Source organism: Columba livia, chromosome Z (genome assembly GCF_036013475.1).
Source record: "Columba livia isolate bColLiv1 breed racing homer chromosome Z, bColLiv1.pat.W.v2, whole genome shotgun sequence".
NCBI lineage: Eukaryota > Metazoa > Chordata > Aves > Columbiformes > Columbidae > Columba > Columba livia.
The window spans coordinates 981,295-1,001,996 of record NC_088642.1 but is presented as its reverse complement, the minus strand read 5'-3'; the positions used below and the strand labels follow the sequence as shown (position 1 = coordinate 1,001,996).

Genomic DNA, 20,702 nt, shown 5'->3' with positions numbered 1-20,702 from the left:
AAAACCCCCATAGAATTAAAATACTCGAATAAAATGCACTCTTTAGCCAGACTGCTCTCCATGCTGTATTTGCTAAATCTCATATAATTCCTTTTAAAACACTACTTTCTATATATTTTAATGGAATTTAAAGCAAATGCTGTCAGAAGACGTAATGCACCTTGGCACGGCTTTTTCGGGGAAAAAACCCAAGATTTTACACGGCCATGAGAAAATGACAACGACACGATTAATTATTGGAATCAGGAGAGTGCGGACTCCAGTGAACCAAAGAGAAACACCAACTTCTGCCAAGAGTTCGCACACCCCTGAAAAACGTGGTACCCGCACCCCTCCCTACCAAGAGGTATCGGGGATACTTCTTAAATTATGGGCTAATTAGCCGTTAGCGCCGGGGCCGCCCCCTGCCCCGGCACAGCTGGATCCAGCTGTCGGCAGCTGGGCGGGCGCTGCCGCGGGTGCCACCACCAATGAAGATGTTGGCCCCGTATCCCGGGCTGAGAAATGCAATCTCTCCTCAAATTGGCTCTTTGACCAGGTGGAGCGACGCCGAAAATCCCTGCGGGCGGATTCTTCCGCCCCGTCGTGCGACCCACGGCACCCCACGGGGAACGTGGGGCCTCCCCTCGGCTCGTCGCCGCCGTTTGGCACCGGGGAGCCGGGAGCGAGCGGGTTCCTACGCCAGCGCCAGCGAACAAAGCCCCGCGCCGCCGAGCGCGCCGGGGCCAGCGGTACTTACGGAGGATGGCAAACCTGGAGGAACTTTGCGAACTTTCTTTGTCTGGACTTCTGAAAAACAAGACAGAACGGGGTGTTCGTGAGACAGGCTTTTAGCTGTTCTATTGAATCGCGCCGCGATTTGCTGCAGCGCCCTGCCCGGCACCTTGTCGCCGTTTTGGGGACACCGAGCGGACGCTGCAAAACGCTGCAAAACTGATCATATTTTCATCTTGAGTCTTAAGGGCTTTGTTTTCGCTTTACACTTTGAAAAAGGCGACTTTTTAGGGCTCCTGCGAGCTCAACAAAGAGGTCGGAGAGGAGTAATCGGTTCAGTTCAATAAACCCCTCGGCGAGTCCCGGCTCTGTCTGTGTTGCAAAGTATCGCCCAACGGGCCGGAACGCTGATTATGTGTTGAAATGGTAAAAAACAAGCCCCGAAAAGGTTGAAGGCAAAGCGACTCACCCATGGAGGTGCTGTGGAGAGGCCTCCGGCGCGGGTTATTGCTGGAGTACTGGTAGTACTGGGAGCCGGGCTTGCTGGGGGACAGCGCTCCGGGGTTGCCGATATCCATCTCACCTCCAAGGAGACTTTGCTAGGAGATTAAAAACACAGGCGTGTGTTTGCGTGCATGGCAGAGCCGACTTTCCTCATCATTAGCTATTTCTCATTCCTAAAAATAACACCGTAAAGAAACCTTCGCCGGCGACTGAGACGCCGAGACGAGAACCTGCCAAATTTTTAAAGGAGACGTGCCGAAAATTGCCAGTTGAGCATCTTCCCCTTTGCTGGGGAAGCACAAAGTCATTCATTTAAAATAGGATTATTTCCATTTAAAGGAGACTTATTGCCTGCTTATTCAAACGCAATCAGTGTCTTAAAAACTTTTGGAGCTCTGTTAATATATTGGAAGGTAATTGAGTTCCCTTAGTTAAGCGCACGGATTTACCAATAATAAAAGTTAAACAAAAATGGGGCTGTTGATCGAGCCGTTGGCTCCGTGCACGTCAAACAGCTTCATTGTCTGTCCCCGCGCGGGGTAAAATTCATATCTGCGAGTCGAATAGATGGGGTTTGGCAATAGAAAAATCTGCACAGCAGGCTGTCCGGAATACGGGATCACAACGTGCAAAGAAGATTATTCATTATTAACAGTTTTTTGCAACGCTATCAGTCAAAAAAAGCACCTCGGAAGAGCAAAAGCAGTTAATGCTATTGTACGGCAGCGGCAAAGGACCTGCGGTATCTCCACTTTATGGCTGTACCATTAACTACCGAGACGCATCCCGGTAAACGCGAGGACCGCGGTTTCCGTGAAGCGGCACAAAACATCCTGCCCCACGCCGTAAGGAAAATCATCCCGCTTCCAGAGACCGCGGCACACCAGTAATGCTCTATTTGCTATAAACTACGCTGAAACTTACCCATAATATATAAATCCCCTGATTATACTCTGCATTGAACACATTGTTCTTTTAATTATTCTGATAGGCAATAAAACAGGTGTAGATACCACCATTTATATTAAGGACAAATTTACCATTTAATAAAGAAATTTTAAAATTAAGCACCAAAAATCTAACTTTATCGTTACTTGTAATCAACTTTTACTGACTGAACTAATTACTGTACTTGATAAAGTACAGAATGTGTTTTCCCTAATCTAAATTCTAATCACCATGTCACTCACAACAGACTTAGTAATGCTTCACTAACACACTATTCACATGCAAAATACTCTAAATAGGCCAATTATGACTCTGCCCCTGTTCCCTGGTTAACCCGCTGAGAACTGAAAAATTTCACAAGGCAGTCACCAACTAAAACAAAGGCTCCTTGTTTGAAATTAAGACAGTCTTTTTGATTCCTAAATAGCTCAACAAAGTGGCATGTCTTCTGCTGAAAGCAGTTGGTCAAATATGCCCCGCGAGCTGGAAAATCAGAAATTAAAACATCCTCACTCCTTGGCTATACTTGCTAAAAACATTTCCAGATCACTTTTGAGTCGAGAAAACTATATTCTGCCTCTTTTTCCCAGGGAGGCTGGAGGGGAACGGCAGAGGAGGGACGGACGGACGGACAAACGGAGCGGGCGTTGCGCCCTTTGGGGGCTGGGAAGCGCAGGAACCCGGGAATGAGGCGCTTTTTGCCGCTCTCTGTGCGTTCGGCTCCCATCCACCTGCGCTCCCGTCACAAACAGCACCTGCACCCGCAAAAAGGGGCGCGAGCCCACTGCGTGACGGCAGAGAAAGAGATGCGGATAGCCCGGGAAAAAGGGGAGCGATTGGTCGCGAGCACCCTCCGAAAATAACCGGGATCTTACTGAAGGGCTCGGAGCATTTCAGAATGAAACGGCGCTAACTGCCGAAATTCGCTTCAGTCATATATTTTTATCACGTATACGTTTTAACATAAAGACAGACCTGCTAAATCTGTGCGCGGTTTATCCATATGTCGGGTAGTCTGAAAGACTTAGAGCCATCAGCTGTATAAATTCCTATACCCAGCCTACTACATTTCATTTGACTTAAAAAAAAACCCCACCAAACCAACAACATATATAAGACAGCGTTTGCAAACTATTGCAGATTAAACAAGATTCACTTTAGGAGCAGAAAACATACACATACCCTATGTTGTTTTTGTTTTCTCATCCAAATATTTTTCTCTATAAAGAGATGCAGAGGTTTCTACGGGGAAAAAGAAATCCATGAATCCCAAACTTGCATTGTTATCTGAGAAGGGAACGCGTGTCCCGTTTTCAAGCTGCTCGGCGGGGATGGACAAACGCTGCTCCTGGTCGCACCTTCAGATCGGTGCTGGGCCGGGGATGTTCGGCATCGCCCGCCAGAGCTTTTCCACAGCAAAGATTGATTTCCAAAGGGAAACAAACCCCACGCCACACAAATTGTCACCAGAACGGTCACCGACTCGTTTCTTCGCTGTCTCAAAGCAAAAAACCCACTAACAAATAACCCAACCCGGAGCGAAGCTCCCTCCTTTGTCTATGGGACAGAGACGCTCTGGTGAGGTAAAAAGAGGGACCGACCCGCACTAAGGGGAGCACTAATATGATAAAAATATATTAGTATTATTGTGAGATGCTTGTACAAGGGACAATGGGCTCCGTGTCGCGCTGCCACCGGCCTGCGACAGAGGGACGGCAATAAAACGTTTACACGGCACAAGGGCACCGTGGCACCGGCCCCGGGGCTCCCGTCGGAGCTGGGGAACGCCAGGAATTAGGAGGCACCCAAGTGAATAGTGAGCGCTAGAAAGGATGAGCTCCGAAGCCGCATCCCGGCCCCACACACCAGGCAGTTTGTTTCCTACTAAACACAGCTCCTCACTGACCGAATTTGCCGGTGGAACGTTCGAGTTTGAGCTAAAAACGAGCACAAAAAGAAGCAACGGAGCGAAATCCGTTTCCACGCCGGGTCACGCAGCTGGATTTATTATCAACTGCAGCATCTTTGCTCTTCTTGTTACACACAACCCCGTCTGCTTTCCAAACGTCTGTAAAATCAGTCACCGAGTGGTCCATCTCGCCTCCAAAATCCCAATAACTAGACAAAGAATTAAAGCCGGGGAAGGAGAGAATACGCACGTATTGCGACAAAGTACCATCCATCTGGATACGATATTACCCCTCCCGGATAAAACAAACGTTTCCGTTGCAAAGCCAAAGTTTGGCTTTGCAAATGAAAACCGTGTGAATGACACGTAAATATTTGTTTCAGGCACAGTAGGTAGGAAATACATTTACAAAGAGATGCTTTGGTTTTCCTGTCTTCCCAAAGCGGGTGAGGCGGGAGGACAGAGTGTTGTGATTTACTAATAGAATAGATTAAAAGGAAACTGGTCTGTAATCCCCAAAAAACACTGAGCAGGGAGGAATTTTCTGCAGGTCTTTTTATTTAATACAATAAATTTCTAAGGAGAAGCGTCCTGTTTTCCTCTCCTCTGGTAGAACAGGCGGGGATCTCGTCATCCCCATTTCAGCTGCTCGGCTTCTGAATTTTGGGGCTAACGAAGTCACGCCGCACACGCAGCTGAATCACTGCTGCCTATTTCCTTCTGTGATTCTGATCCTCTGCTTTTAATCAAATTATGAAACTAAATTTCCACTTCTCACGTGGCCGTCGGGGCGTCTGTTGGTAATCTGTGCCGTTCCCACAGACCCTCCGTTCTGCGGCGTTTGGGAGTCGGGCAGCTCCCCGTCAGACCCCCCGTGACCCCGATGCCCAGGACTCCTCTCTAACGCCAACTGCAAATCGCATTGATGCGTTTTGAGCGTGTTTTCAAGCTAAGGTGCCGGTTTCCTTTCCCACCGAACCAACCGCAATTCTTGCACGTATTTGCAGACAAATTTTGACTTTTAAGGAACAAAAGCACTTCTCTCCCGCACAGATTGAATTTTCACAGAGATTTATTTTTATCAAGCACACTCACGTGTATGAAGTGAGAGAAATTGGGCTTATTTTCCCTATGTGATGGCAACTAACCTGTTGTTTCCCTCCTGCGTTCCAGAGCTGTGCACTGGTCACTGTTCACATTGACCTTTTCCATTAAAAAATGCTGCAGGTATTATCAAATCATTTCTCACGTTCAAGCAGCCCTTGCGCATTAAAGCCATCACATTACTTCTCTAGGTTTGGCTGGTTTGGTTTTTAGCTAATCTTTTTACCCTCTTCCTCTGCATCATTTAAAATTGCTCTTTAAGTTGAAACCTTTCTGGAGTCGTTTTTCCCCGTCGTGCTTTTTGAGCACTGGATATCATATCGGCACAACAGCAGCAACTTTCCAAGTTCATTTACCGCTTTAGCAGCATTTCACGTGCCCTTAAATAACGGCAGCGGTTCCGCCACCTCCGGCCAGCGAGGATTCAATCCTGCTCATCTTCCCCATCTCTTTGGAGCAAAGATGGTTTGTAACTCCTTAGCTAATTTTGCTCGCTCCTGCCCAGCCCTCCACTCACCATTAGGCATGATGACTCCGACGATGATACCGCTGCTTGATTATCACTAAAGGTTAGTTACTTGTTTGCACTAACGATCCCCATCCTTCACATTTACAGTGAACGATTTCAGCAGCGACTGCAGGGGCTTTGCTGCTTTTCTGAAGCTTTAGTGGAATACAAATATTTCATTCCCTACTATATGGGAAAAATATAAGTACAAGGCAGGAAAATCCAAAGGGAAGAAGGGACTTTCTCCTCCTTTAAGGAGTTTTGTAGAATACCGTCTTTGCTCTGTTCATGATTTTCTGCTCTCCAGCTTGGTAACCCAGGAGCTGCAAACACCTCCTGTCCCGCAGCACAAATGAAACCCTGGTGCAAACATCAGCAAAACGGGGTGTTACATACGCTTAGAATTGATGTGCAATGTGTTTGCACGCACGCACACACACATATCTATGAAACCGGGTGTCCCAGACAACTTCTTTGGGTGCTAATAACCCAAAACCTCCTCCCCAGTGCTCACTCGGGGGCGGCGAGGAGGACGTTCTCTCCGCGTCCTTATTCAGCTTTCAGGACAGAGTTTTCCTTTCCACGCTGAAATGGAGCCAGATGATGGCAGGGTTTCTAAACACACACTTCAACACAGGTAACAGCCATGTCAGGCTGTCCCGGGGATGGAACGTGTCACCACCGCCACCCTCCAAGGGCACCAAAAACCCGTATATAGTACAGAGGCTGCTGGGACTGTCCCTGGTGAGGGCGGCTGGGGACTGTGCTCAAAGCCCAGCGTTTTATGGTCAGAAGTTCGCTGGGTTTGGGGTCTGGGGGTGTCACAGCCTGTTATTGGGAGAATTCAGCCCAAAATGACCTGCAGTCCGTCTGACATGGTGCAAAGCAGCACCGCGGACCCTGCCAGAGCTCCCGCGTCTCCATGTATCGTGATAGCCAGCAATGACATTTAAACGATATAGCAATCAAGAGAACTGGACCGAAGCAGCCGCTGGTTTAGCCCGGGATCAGTCCTCGGGGTGTCACCCTGCACGGAGCTGGATTTTGGGGACTGCTGACCAGAGCTCAGCGCAGGGCTCAGCTCACCCCCAACAGCTTCCCCATTCAGTTAAAACAGCCCTCTGGAGCTATTCCACTCCAAAACACAAGCTATGTACACATGGAAAGACACTTTGGGTATAAAGAAGTGCACAGTATCACAATACCGATGTACGGTAACAAACGGGCAGCGTAAAATCTATCAGCACCAGATAAACGTGGTGTTTGCCAGTACGTATATCGGAACCGCTCCCTAAGTTACGGAACGTGTGTCCTGGTGTCCCTGTTTTCCACAGCACCTCCCGGCACACAAAATGAACACGCAAAGGAACATTTGTGGCCAGCGTCCCCCAGCCCGCACCGTGCGCTGGGATGGAGCGCCGAACGCTGTGCTCAGAACCGCACTTCCACACCGCTTTTCCCCGGGAAAAACACCAAAGACTTGCTGGCAAGAGCCGCCTCGTCCGCTTTTCTTCGGTTTGCCGATGTCCTACCACGACGTGCTTCAAAACGTGCCTCCCTGGCAAGTTATTGCACCCCCTCAACCCTGTTAGCCTAAGGAGTCAATGACGGCCCTGCTCCAAGCGGCTTACACGAGCCCTGGCGCTCCGCCGGGAAACAGCCCCGTCCCTGCGCCTTGGAAAGGTGCGCCGTGCCTCAATTCCCATGTCTAATGATGGAATTACTGCTTTCCCTTTGAAAACGAGAACACAGGGAAGGCTCACAGAGGTTCAAATGCATGCGAAACGGCGGGGTTTTTTCTGTCAATTATGTTAGTAATATTTTTAACCAAAGAAAAGTTACCATGAAAACAACCGAGACACCAAAGAAACTTCCAGGTCCAGTCAAATAACAGAACCCGCGCTAAATACTTTAAGTGACTCGTGTTGTTCTTTATTCATCAGCCTGGAAGATCAACACCGGCTCCTTGCTGATGGAGAAGCAAGATTTTACAGGGAAAAACCCAAATGATCCAGCATTGCCCAGGTTCTTAATTAGTTAAAGCTCCCTCGTTTACGAAAATAAGGAGAAGATCAGCAATGAGTAAATGAATAGACGGGAATGATGCAGACACGACCCTGGGCTGTGTTACCACCATTTGCTTGGGCAAGGACTATCAGCAATTGAAACATGAGCCCTTTGACTATCAGAACTGTGTTTCATGTTTTCGGCGTTATAAAGTCACATTGATTTTTTCCAGAGTTTGTTATGCAAATACACCTAAAAGCAACTCATGACACTCATGCGGTATTTAAAATAGGAACCTTTTTTTTTCCTCTATTTTATATTTCCCTCTTTTTCCAGCTAAAGCACCTGCTCCTGCAGGGGAATGGGTGTATTCTAAGCAAGGGTATAGCTGACAAAGCCATATCCATTTCAAGTCAAATCTGCACGGTTTAGGTCACCTTGTGCTTAAGACAGGACAAAAAATTAGACTGACCCTGCAGCAACAACCAAATGGGCAAATTCAGCTGCTCTGAGCAATGGGAAGGGGAGAACAGGCGCTTTTGGTGCTGACACAGGTAAAAATCCAGCAAGGTGTAGCTGAGCGCCCCGGCTCCTGTGCCGCCCGCTGCGGCAGCGCTTTGGGGCAAAAACAGCGCTTTTCTGTCAAAATGCTGGCTATACGTGCTTGGGGAGATGCTGAAGCGCTATATGGAGCATGTATAGCGAGCCAAGTGTTCTCACACATGGAGAACAACAGCCAGCAAGGCTTCACCCTTACGCTGCAATTTTCAGCTGTCCGTATCATCTCTACGACACAAATTAAAGCAGGTTGATGAATATCTAGTAACCTGCCCCAAGGCAGGGAGGAGCAGCGGGTCTGTGCGTCGGGCGCAGTCGTTCCATTGAAGGTCTAGGGGTGCTGGGGAAGGACGGACCGTCTGCGCAAGAGAATGACTCCATGGGGAGGAACAGCACCCTGAGCGGAGCAGCAGGGAGAGCACAGTTCCAGCTCTTCTCAGGACCAACTAGGCAAGTGGGATTTTCAAACTGTGGAACCAACCTATTTCGCATCTTCTTGCCCCACCAGAGACGCTAAGGCTACGCCGGGAAGGCGCCGTTGCCATCTCCCCCATGGCACGGGCAGGATGGTAAAAGCAGCTGGGTGCTCCAGAGATGGCTATAATATGCTACGCAGTTAATTGCCATTTCTTTTGCCTCATATAAAATAATACAAATATAACTCCCTTTCAAAATGGGATTTGCCGCGGCACCTTGTTACCCAGCGTAAAGGTAACACTGTACATTACAGCGTATGGAAAAAAAGAGACAGGGAAATACCCAAGTGAGCTGTATTTCAGTGATACAGTTGGTTTTTATTAGGCTTTATATGTATTTTTCCCCAGACACTTTTGAAAGACAAGGATGTGGGAAATACCCGTAATTCTAACTGTAGCATGGTCTGCATATTTACTATTTAAAAAACCGTTTTCTCCTGACAGGATCCGTTTTCAAAGCAAGAAAATAGTTAAACCAACAAAGGCAGAGCTAGAAACATGCAGACAGATGGCTACACTCTGTCATTAACTTCAGAGCGGAATAGAAATATTAACTTCTCCGTTGTCGCTAAACACAGTGCGGCAATGCCTGGCACACACAGCTCACCTGCCGCAGCACCACGAACACACACCCACCTATGGGCTTATCAGCATTTATCAGTTGTTAAGCACCAACAGTGTGTTGGGCACTTTTCAGAGCCAGAGCGGGGTGGGAAATGCCTTAAAAATGCCCCGTGGGACATGGGGACCCAAATCCTGGAAGCACTTGGTTACCCTGTGTAAATGTCTTAATGCTGAACTAAAAGCAGCTGGGAAAGCAACTCCGGAGCACGGGTGAGGAAGGCGGCAGGGGATGCTCCACGACAGCTCCGCAGCCATTGCTGCTGCTCGTGCGTCTGAGCTAGCAGAGCATCTCCTGCTCTCTTCAAGAGCAGAACTTAGTCATTGTTTCTAATTCTTCCATACGTAAATAGCGGGTAGGATTCATATCCTCATACATTCCCTGAAATCTCTACCTGTCAGAAGTAATTGCTCCTTTTCTCAAGCCAGGAAGCAAAGGAATAAATCACATAACAATGGGAGCGGATCTAGAGCGTCTCCTCCTAAGAACGAACACGCTGCAGGTCAGTGCAGACGCCAGGGCTGAAGTTGGGACCGGACCCCAAGGGACACGCCGCCGTGTCCAAACACAGACATTCCAGCGGGATCTCAACACATCCCTTTGTTTCTGCAGCTATTCGCCAGACAGGTTAAAGGGATTTCTGTGAACATCAGCTGGGAGAGTTTACCGGAATGTCAGCGGCCTTAGAAATAACACAGCTGGTGGGCTGTGTAGGGCTGGACCCTCCCAGGGAGGACGCAGTGAAACAGGGAAGAAACTCCACAGCAATGCAGCAACAACGATCTGCTCTCTTTTTCAGTCTACCAAGTATTAAACGATTTACTTTGGCATTTGAATGACTTAAGATACAATTATTAGCCCGTGCAAGATGTAAACAATAGATCCGGACAACTTAGAGATTGCTTCAGTCTCAACTGGAAATATGTAAAGAAGTTTGCAAAATGAGAGAAATTTTGTGACTGGTAGGAACGAATTAATCTTAGTCTTAGAAAATACAGATCCTGACTAAATGTTGTATGTAGCGTCTGTTTGGAAAATAGTGATGATTTCGATAGGTAGTGCTCTGTATCTGTGCTCGTGCAAGATCTGCTTTCTCCATCTTGAGCTGTTCTGGATGTGAAGTTCCTGCCTGCAGCCGCATGGTAATTAAGTGTGATTAAAGATGCTATTCATTCCCCTGCAAAGCAGCAGGTAACCACACGTCAAAGGCGGTGCTGGCAAAACGGAGCAACTTCTGGGCAGTAAAAAGGCGACTGGCAATGGTCTGTTGGAAATAAGGCGAGAGCGGGCGGCCACTACGGGACATCAGCACCGTGGTCACCTGAAGAAAACAACATCTAAAATAACCTCTTTACTTCTGTGTGCAGCAGGTGATGTCGAGACCCCGGTCCAGACTGGGACAAGACCTGTTATTGGACCCTCTGCAAGTCAGTGACATGAAGCACTTGGTGACGGAGGCAACGGGCACAGCCTGCACATGAGAATTCCACTTCAACAGACACCCCGCTTTTACCATGAGGGTGGCCAGAGAGGGTCCCTGGACAAGGTGGGGTCTGGGGGCTCTGAGCAACCTGATCTGGTGAAGATGTCCCTGCCTGTGGGGGGAGCTGGGAAGGTCCCTCCAACCCAAACCATCTGTGATTCGATGATTCTATCCTTGGCGATGCTCAGAACCCATAGGACGTGGTCCTGGGCAGCCTGGTTCATCTGCATGGCTTGGACGAGGTGACCTCCGAGATGCCAACATCAACAGTTCTGCGAGCAAAGCTCTAAGCCTGAGTGTGACACTGCAACCTTGTCCTCGCAATCGTCACACCCATACACATTTCTGCTAGGCCAAAAAGTGACATTTTTCTTCAGAACTTGCTTGAACTGAGCTGTGCTGGATCATCTAACAGAACTAGAATGCAGAGAGAACTTGGCTGGTTAATGGAGCGGGGCAGAGGAACGGGAGCTCACCACGAGATGTGGACACCCGGCTGGCCACCAAGGAGACGGTCAGCCCTGGCGAAACAACGCATGGTGACACCTGCCACGGCTTGCACCAAGAACACCAGGAGAATGGCTGCAGACGCTGCAGTGAACCAAGGTTTTGCTCTTGAGGGCTGATTCCCATTAGCAAAGCCCACCAAAGCACAGCTTGCGTGCCAAGGAGAGCATCCCTGTGGCCCCCTGTGCCACGGCACTCCACGAGCAACTCTGAGCCCTGACAGCTGCCAGAACTAGCCAAGGCCCAGCCTGCCTCTGGTGAGATCTCCCCTCAACGCCAAGCAGAGCCGAACCAGCGCAACCCGCGGTACAGCAGCAGTTGCATCCTTCCCTTCCCATCGCCTTCCAGCCGCACGGCAGCGCCCGCCAAGGCAAACCGAGCTCCCGTCAGCACTCAGCCACAACACGGACCCATTACTGCACATTACGGATCGCAGTGTTATTCTGTTGCCAGGTTATAAGCTCCAGAAAGGTGCCCTTGGAATGCTCGCTTCCAACAAAATAGCCCTCGGCTTAACATTTGATCCAAAGGGCTAAGAGGAAAGCGTTCCTTTTAGCACCAAATTGCAGCGTTGGGTTTTAGCGTTGCTTCAATTATGATATGGACAATGAAACCGTGTCTTTCTGGATGCATGAGGAATTCTGCTAAATGAGCCATTCAGACATCTGAACTTAAGTCTGTTCCTTTAATACATTTGATTAACACGGAAATTTTATCTCTTGTCATTATTTTAGTGCTGTAACATCACAAACATTAATCCACAACGTGCCCACGATCACCAGAGGATAGTTTATGGGCGCTAGAACTGATTTCTGGAGCAGAAGCAGTGACTCCAGCTCCCAAGGCGAGATGCTTGAGCAGAAACTGCAACAGAGGTGAATCTTCCCCAACCACAAACATGTTAAAGTTCCCGGGCGAAATGGGGCTTCCCAGCCCCACGGAACTCCATGGGGCTTTGCCCACCAACCCCAGCGGCTTTATCACATTAGCACAGCTCTTGTGCGGTTTTATAGGGAGGGAGCACGATGGAGAAATTGTTACAGCCAAAGGAATCTTGCCATCGAAATGTGAGGAAACCTGGTTATTTGACTAAGCAAAAAAACACTGAGTAATTTGTAACAGAAGAAGAAAATGAACTCGCAGTGTCTCCAGAGGTCTGCAATATGATCTTCACAAAAGGTAGCTTGCCAATTTAATTGAGGTAGGAGTTATTTAATTTTTTTATATACAGGTATAGTTTTCAATAAACCTACATATGCCTATAATAGTGCAATGGCAGATGTGTCTCGATTATTAGAGGTGGGCTCTGGGGAATATATACAATGGATCTTGAAATCCGTAAGCAGCTGTTTGGAAGGGAGGGGTGGAACGTTGCAACGCACACACATGTTCCTTAAGTGCAGTAATGTTTTGTTATTTTACTGCAGGTGTATTACAGAGATGAAATTTAATAACTTATTGTATACAATGCCAATAAAGCGGGGCTTCTTTGCCCTGCCGTTCATGAGCGAGGTACAAAGGAGAAGCGGGTGGGAGCGGCGGCTCCGCGCCTCGTCTCACGCCTTCCCCGTTGGCGGCCACAATCCGGCTCTGCCGGCGCTTCCCGGGAAAAGGTGGGCAGGCCAGGGGACGGGAAAGGGAAACCAGCCCCAAAGTGCCCCGTGAGACACTGGACAAGGCGTTGCTGGCGAAATTCAGGACAAATGAGAGCATCGGAGCAGCCGCGGTGCCGCCGTTATTCCTCTAACAGCCGCCCTTTAGCGGCTTGAACCAGAAGCCTCATTTGAGCCTGTGCATTAGTCTCCATCTCATGCTGAACGAAGCGCTGAAGAAGGACATTTTAAAAGTATATATCAGATAAAAATATAATCCCTCCTGGTTTGTTTGGTTTCTTTTTCCTTGCTGGACTCCTTTTCACATAATTAGAGACACTGCAACAATTCAATAATTCCCAGCAGAAGAAGTCCCGGTGCTTCTGAAGGAAAGACAACATGGGCAATAGATGTTTGTGTGCATCCCCTCTTGGTGCTGGGGGATATCTCCATCCTCCGGCCCACGGGCAGTGGGCTCGGCTCATCCACCTGCACCTTCCTTTCCATTGCACTCATCTGCGGCTTTCCCAGCAAGATTCCCGCACAAAACGCTGCTTGTTTGACCTGAAGCTGCGAAAAGCCCCAGCGCCACACCATGCCCGTGTCACTCTGGTTGGCCTTTCCCCTTCCCGTGGAATCGTGAATCAGGCTGGCGTGTATGATCTCAGCCTGGGTAAAGTTTATTATGTTTTGGTAGTAGTTGTGTTTTATTAAAAATAAATAAAAGGGAAAAAAATAGCTGGCTGAGCTTGCATAACTCCACTAGGTTGTACCTTAACACTTCATTCCAGAGGCAGCTTTTCCCAGGGGGACGGTTCCAACTGGCCTCCGAGAGTATTTCTTGAACACCAAGTAAATCAGTACATCCAAAACCAACATTTAGACTCGCTCTCTGAAAGACTTAGTAGTAAAAACAAGTCATCTTAGGATCTGGGCATTTTGCTTTAAGTTAAAACACCTTAAAACCGAAGTATCTGTTACTACGCATTTGCCAAAAAGGCGTAATCCAAATTTTCAAAGAACTGTCTAATTTATTCCCACGTCCAATCTCGCGCGTTGCCTTGGAAATGGATGGTGCATGTTTCCTGGCCATCGAGCTCATTTTCCAGCTCTGGTTATTCACTGTTTTGAATCACGCACCGCTCAGCATCAGCGCCCAGCGGATCCCCGCTCCGCGAGCAGCACACAGTACCATCCATCTCATGGCGGGATCTCGCGTAGCCGGCTCCTCTCGCACGAAGAACAGCGGGGTTCTCCGCGCACCGCAGGACCGACGCGGCTGTCGTTGGGCATGCGGGGCCGGGGGATCCAGAGCTGATGGTCCCACCGCAGCCACCGCGCTCACACCACTTCTCATTCCCACAGCCCCGCGCTAAATCACATCACCCCACTCCTCCTGACTCTTTCCAGTGCTGGGCTCCACGAGGCTCTTTGAGTAACGAAGCAGATTCCTTGCTCCTCATCACCACATGCAGACCCTCACTTACCCGCTGGGTATCGGACCAGTAATACAGACTAACACACCAAACTGGAGTAAAGGTAGAGAAATCAAGTAGGCTTGGGGTTTTTTTAGTACCACTGCCTTGTTAATCTCCCCCCAAACCAGCACAATATATATATAAAAAATTGATCTTTGGGGAAACGATAAGTAGCACAGAATTAAGACAACATGCAAAATCCTGACTGCACTGAATGAAATGAGATTTTTGTCATTAACTTCGATGAAGCCAGTTTTTCAGAAGTGTCTTGACAACAACCTTGGTACATGTTTCTTAGATGACTCCTCTCTAATGGAATTAAATGGCTCCCGAGACGCGTTTTCCTCCGTTCCCGCTGTAATCAGTGTTGTATTTGCGGTGGTTTTCAGTGAGAGCCCAAGCGGGCCCGAGGCGCGGAAATAAAAATCATCTCTTAATGAACGTGTGGCTGCGCATCCGACCTCTCCCGGCGCTGCCGAGACCTCGGTGGGCTCTTCCCTACCCCAAGATTAATAGGTAGCGAGTTCAATATCGTTAGGTATTTAGTTTTCCTTAATTGTTGCAGGAACTCATCTACAGAGAGCAATGCATCACATCTGGAGGTAGCGATTTACCTTGCCCGTATCAATGAAACCGGCACGTTCCTCCCGGGCTTTGGCAAAGGGAGCTGGGATCAGCGGGGCTGCGGGATGCTCGGCCACCCCCAACGGCACCGCCGAGGCCGCCCTGGACTTCCACCGCTTTTCTACAACAGCTCCTGCCTAGATAAGCTCGTCTTCCTTAATACGTGCGAAAGCACACCCTAGAAATCCCGCAATGGGCTTGCAGCTTTTCATTTCCTTTTAAGCCTGAATGTTCACGCTCGTTAATAATTTGGTGGATCCTGATAGTTCTGCAGGCTGGAAAACAGGGAACAGATGGTGCAGCCTCGGCATTAAGCATTATTCCTGCTGAACCTTTCAGGAATTCGAGAGGTTCTTATTTTAGAAATATCTTTCTCCTTCCCGTCTGGGCGCTGGTCAATCGCTTCGTCCGCTTTCCCATTACTCCTCAACAAAGTGGACGCATGTGGCAGAAAGAGCGACCCTATTCCGTGGATCGGAATCCTTACTATTTGCACTTTTTTGGTAATATTTTCCTAATTTTCCTCAAATTTTCATGGACGACACCACAGAAACGGCGAGTGGGTCGGGAGGGTTTTCGCCATTGACCCCACAGAGGCCCAGAGCGCTGGGATCCATCCTGACAGTGACTGTCCCGCCTGAACTGGTCCAAAGTGTAAACCGTGATTGCTCGTTGTTATTGTTCGGGAAATAAATGCACAAACTCTGGCACCACGACCCCAGGCACTGGCTGCACTGGAATAAACGCATCTTTTGCGGTGCCCGTGTCCTCGGCACAGCAAAACGCTGGGGACAATATGGGGACAACATCCCCAGCGCTAGAAATGGCAACTAAAATTAATTACAAGCTCCTATGGCTGCTTTGGACCGGGTGAAAGCAGTGACATGTGTTATCTTCTGGACTTATCTGCTCTGGTTATCATGGTTTGGGTTTATTCTCATTCCGTGGCCAGATGAGAACATTATAAAGCTTTGAATATTAAGAAGGCTATTAAATTCTTTCAGTAGTTTTCCAAAGTGCGAAGCTACTGCACTTAGAGAAAGGAAAAGAAACCCAGCACTCTTCAAGAACAAAACGAATTTAAGCACGCGATTAATATTGCTACTGGAATTAAAAAGAAAGTGTCTTTAAAAAAAAATCAATTGTCTTGAAACAAAGCACAGACTTTTGGCTATTGATAGTATTTTTAGACTCAGACTTTCTCCGGAGACTTAAAAGTATGCAAATGCACAGTGCAGAGAGGCGCACGCACACACGCTATACCTTTGTATCGCATTGGCATTTATTATTGAATTAAACTACTCTTATTTTCCTAGCTCACGCGCGCTTCCCTTGAGACGGCTTTGCTGTTAGCCTGCTGGCCTTGACTTCCAGCCAAAACCAATTCAGAAACAAAAAGGGACAACAAATCATATTTTCACAGACATTTTTATCCCTCAATACAACCTTGTTTTCACACAACATCACAGAGATTCTCTGCAAACTGGAGTTTACGGCGGGAGCCCCCCGGAGCTGGGGGCTGACACGGGCCCTCGAGCGGTCCCGCACAGCCCGCACCGTGGCCGCGGCCAGGGGACGGTCCCCCGTCCTTCCCGGTCACGCCAACCCCAGCACCAACAGTCTCCAGTAACCACGTCCTGGCTCCAAGAGCCTTAAACCCCGCATTTGTGAATAAATAAAGCCCGGTTCTAAGAAATACACATCCGCTCAGGATGGGTCTGGCCCCGGGATGCACAGCCCGAAGGACAAACCTAATTTCTCAGGGTATTTAGCACAAGACTGTTGCTTACCTGGTGGCAACCTTGTAAATTCGAATCTCTTCCATAGGATGAGTAGGAACCCCTTTCTGTTTTACCTGTTAAAAAAAAAAAGATATGTATAATGGATAGAAGCAGATACATATGTACACATATAGCATCTCTGAGCGCTTTATATGGTGTTCATTGCATGTGGAGCTGCTGGGTTCCAGATCCACATCCTTCCCAGGAGCAAATCACCCCCGGACAAAGGTGGGGATGGAATTTACACCTGGGACACATTCACCACTCGCTCCTGAACGGGGCCCAACGATGGCCGAGCAGCTCTGCCAGCCCTAAATACCCTTTCTTTGCCTCCTTTTTTCCCAGGGAGCCTTTAACACTCAGCTCCGGCAGCCTGACTTGCAGCACCCGTTACAGTGCTGCCATATTTACAAAGGAAAAGAAAGGTTCTTTGAGGTTTGAATGGGCAGACTCGAGCGAAATCAAGAAGGGAAGAGGTGGTTTCTGCAAAGCATTAAGTCATGGCTGAGCAGCACCGCACCACGTGCTCCGGAGACAAAGAGCAGTCAAGAGGGCTGATACAAAACATATTGCCACTAAAAGACCACCCTTCGCTGAGGAGAAGCATGGGGGGAGGCATTATCTAACAAAACAGCCAAAGAACACAGTAAAACCACTCGTAAAACCCAAGTTTTTATTGTAGGCTGGGGTATAAAACCCAGTGAGCAGCTGCTGTTGGTCCCTGGCTGCGCACCCCACGTCCCCGAGACACCCAAGCCGTGAGACACGGCACGCCATGGCAGTGACAATGCCCCCGGCTCGCCCGTTCCGGGGTCCCCCGCAGCCCCGCTCCGTACAGAGCCCGCCCATCGCTACACAAAGGATGATGGAGGTGATTTTAATCATTCCCAAATGGCTGTGGCCACACTGACTCCGCAAGCCTTTCCTTTAAACACAGCTCCGGGGTTTGATCGCCGATTGGAGGTATTATTGATGAGCTTTGACCGTTGTGAGCGCTTTGGAATAAAACAATCATCTTGCCTCCCATAACAATTTAAGGCTTGTTTTTGTTGCTCAGTTGCTTTCCACATAGTTACTTACACACGGGAACCTCCACAATCTCTTTGCCGATCGCACATGTAATAACTTTGGAAAGCACTTGTGTCTGGTTGTACCCCAATGCCGGATCAGCCGCCCCACAGCCCCGCTCGGCACCGGAACCCTTGGCAGCCATCAGTCAAGACTGAAACGCCAACGACATTTTCCATGTCCAAGGCCGAGCTCTGGACACAAACCGTGCTGGAGCTCCGTGTGCTACTTCCCATCGCCCCAAGAGGGCCCGAAAGCGGATGCGGACAACAAGCAGCGAGGACGGGGAAATAAAGCCCGAGCGGCGAGGCAGGGCGAGGGACCGAGCCCAAGCGGCACACGAGGCGCGGGGAAGGCAGGCGGCTCCGGCTGCGCCGGGGCACCGCAGTCTCCTTTTCTGTCGTATCACACACAGGCAGCCTCATCTTAATTTCAGTTGTTAAAAAATATTTATCCAGATACAAAAATAAACCCGCTGCAAATTACAAGTTGTCAGGGTTAAAATCTACTTCTATTTGTGTGGGGGAGGATAAGAGAACAGCATAGACATGAATCATTCTCAGTAATTTGAGTGTTTCCATGACATCAATGGGCACTCGTCCAGGACTCTGTCGAAGTCTGCGAGGTACCAAAGCGGCACAGCAGCCAGCAGGAGATTGACTTCTTTTCTCTATTTTTTATTTAGGATTATGCTCCTTGTAAAGATTTCATCTCCAGCATCCACTTTTACCAGCGAACAGATAGCTCTGGAGATCACGGGCAAACGCATTTCGCTCTGATAGCGTAAGCCTCTCACTTTATTACGGTTTTGTTGTTGCTGTTGCCACGTACAGCCAGAAATCTGCCTTCTCGATTAAGGAGAAATACCCCAAATTGATGAAAAAGTCAAGAAACCGTTAAAAACATACACATACAAAGATTTTCACCATCAGCCGTAATTATGAAATTATCATACTTTTCATAATGACATTTCAATTTGTTTTATTTGGGGGGGGGGGGGAATATCTTTTGTATAAAGCGTCCATTTAAAATTAGCCACAGTCTTGATGTTGATTTTCTGCTTAAAATTCACTGGCACATTTGTTTCAGATAATAAAATTTGCGAGAGCGCTGATAATATGCAAGAGTAGGCTCTTTCAGCACCTATTTGTCCTCACAAACACAAAAGCTTCTCCTGAATTTCCACGTTTACTGTACATTATGCGCCGTTTCCAGTCACTCGACCGCCCCAGCCTGCGCTGTGCTGAGGATTCGCTCTGTTTTGGGATGGTTTAAAGAGAGCGTCTCAGCGATGTAGACACCCGACGCATTCACTGCGGAATTTTCGAGACAACCCTCTAGTACTAGAATGCGGCAGCCGCTGCGGATATTTTTTGGCACAAAGACAATGGTGGCAGTGCCAAGCCCCATGGCTAAAACTACTCAAAAGAGGCATAAGGGTAGCATTAATCGTTCAAGTCTTTTACTGCATGGAGTACTGTTGTCCATATTTTAAACCCTAAAAGTACCCGTTAGTAATATTTGTTGCAAGCCAGGGAAAAAGGGGAAAAAAAAGAGAGAAAAGAAGAAGGGAAAAAAAAAAACGGGAGAGCCTGGAATAGAGATGAATAACTAATCTTGTCAGACATCTGATTCATTTTTTGCTACCTAGAGGACCAAATGCTAAAATGTGCCGTTTGTTACCGGCGCTGCGAACGCACAACACGATCTATACCCTTCCGAGGCTTTATGATCCGACAATTGAAACAAAGCTCCATGGAAGACGTTGACCTACAAAGGCTGGGCAGTAACTTCCAAACACGCCCTTGCTCTTTGGGCACGGCACAGAAAGCATCTCCATTGCCATCCGAGGCAACAACTTCGCCTGTGTGTAAATACATCTATATATTTTCAATTAATTGGCACAGTGCATGCCAATCAAAGGAGAGACAAAGGAAGGACTACGTGCAGCTCCCGGTGTCTGACAAACACTGAATCTCAAGCCTCTGCTCTCTAAATACCTCTAGAAAATACCCACCGAATACGCCACTAAACTAAACCCGTTGCTTCCGAAATATTTTGTTTGCATTTTTGTTGAGCTGCAGCAAATCAAAGCAGCGCAGGATCGCCGATCAATCGAGAAAGAAGCCACTTGCCTCTCCACGGTGCACTTTGAAAAATTAATCAAATTAAGTAGCAAATGTAAGCAAGTTGCAGAGCACAAAGCCCCGGAGCCGGGCACCTTGGCGCGGGTGGGCAGAACCAGAGGCACGAGCCGCCTCTCCCATCTGCACCCAAAAGGAAGCGAAGCTATTTCTATAAATGTCTTCAATTCAACGTTTGCATCCATTTCGTGTTCGACAGATTTTTTGAGAGATGAGTCGGACCGGAATATTCTAATTCAGGTTTCCGCTGCCCTACATTCGGGGTTTAGTTCTTGGTTAGAGTCAAGAAGGGAAACTTGTCTGGGGGGGAAAAATAAATAAGGCAATTGTATTAGGGTTGGAATTTTAATGGCTGCAAATTTCGGTCTGTTCAGGTCTGTAATTTTGCTTAAATCTATTTATTTTATTAGTGCATTTCTAGCATTTCTGAAAATGGATGGTTGTTACCTCTGATGCTCAGTGTCCCCAACGCACCCGATGGCCCTCAGGAACGCCCCGTTCTGGGCTGGACCGTCCAGCTCCACATTTGGGCGTACAGAGCGAACCCCTCGTGTTACCAGCCGGAGCAGGGCTTATTTGCATTGTTACAAGAATCAGGAAATAGGTTCCTTCTGCCTTCATCTACAGTTCTGGCATTCAGCGTTTTGCTGGGCTCGCCTGAGTCTGGTTGCAGAA

The 20,702-nt window shown here is 48.3% G+C and overlaps 1 protein-coding gene across 31 annotated transcripts in view; it reads right to left on the bottom strand.

Moving 5' to 3' along the window:
- LOC135577379 (transcription factor 4) overlaps window positions 1-20,702 on the bottom strand; it is a 176,395-nt gene that overhangs the window by 73,366 nt on the left and 82,327 nt on the right. For 24 of the 31 annotated variants that reach the window (XM_065046755.1, XM_065046757.1, XM_065046756.1 and 21 more), the window contains 3 exons: window positions 16,825-16,889; window positions 1,184-1,313; window positions 740-789 (listed from right to left, as the gene is read on the bottom strand). In XM_065046755.1, coding sequence (XP_064902827.1) covers window positions 740-789; window positions 1,184-1,313; window positions 16,825-16,889 — 245 coding nt within the window. The remainder of the gene's footprint in view (window positions 1-739; window positions 790-1,183; window positions 1,314-16,824; window positions 16,890-20,702) is intronic. The other 7 variants (XM_065046768.1, XM_065046767.1, XM_065046765.1 and 4 more) reach the window with 2 other exon arrangements.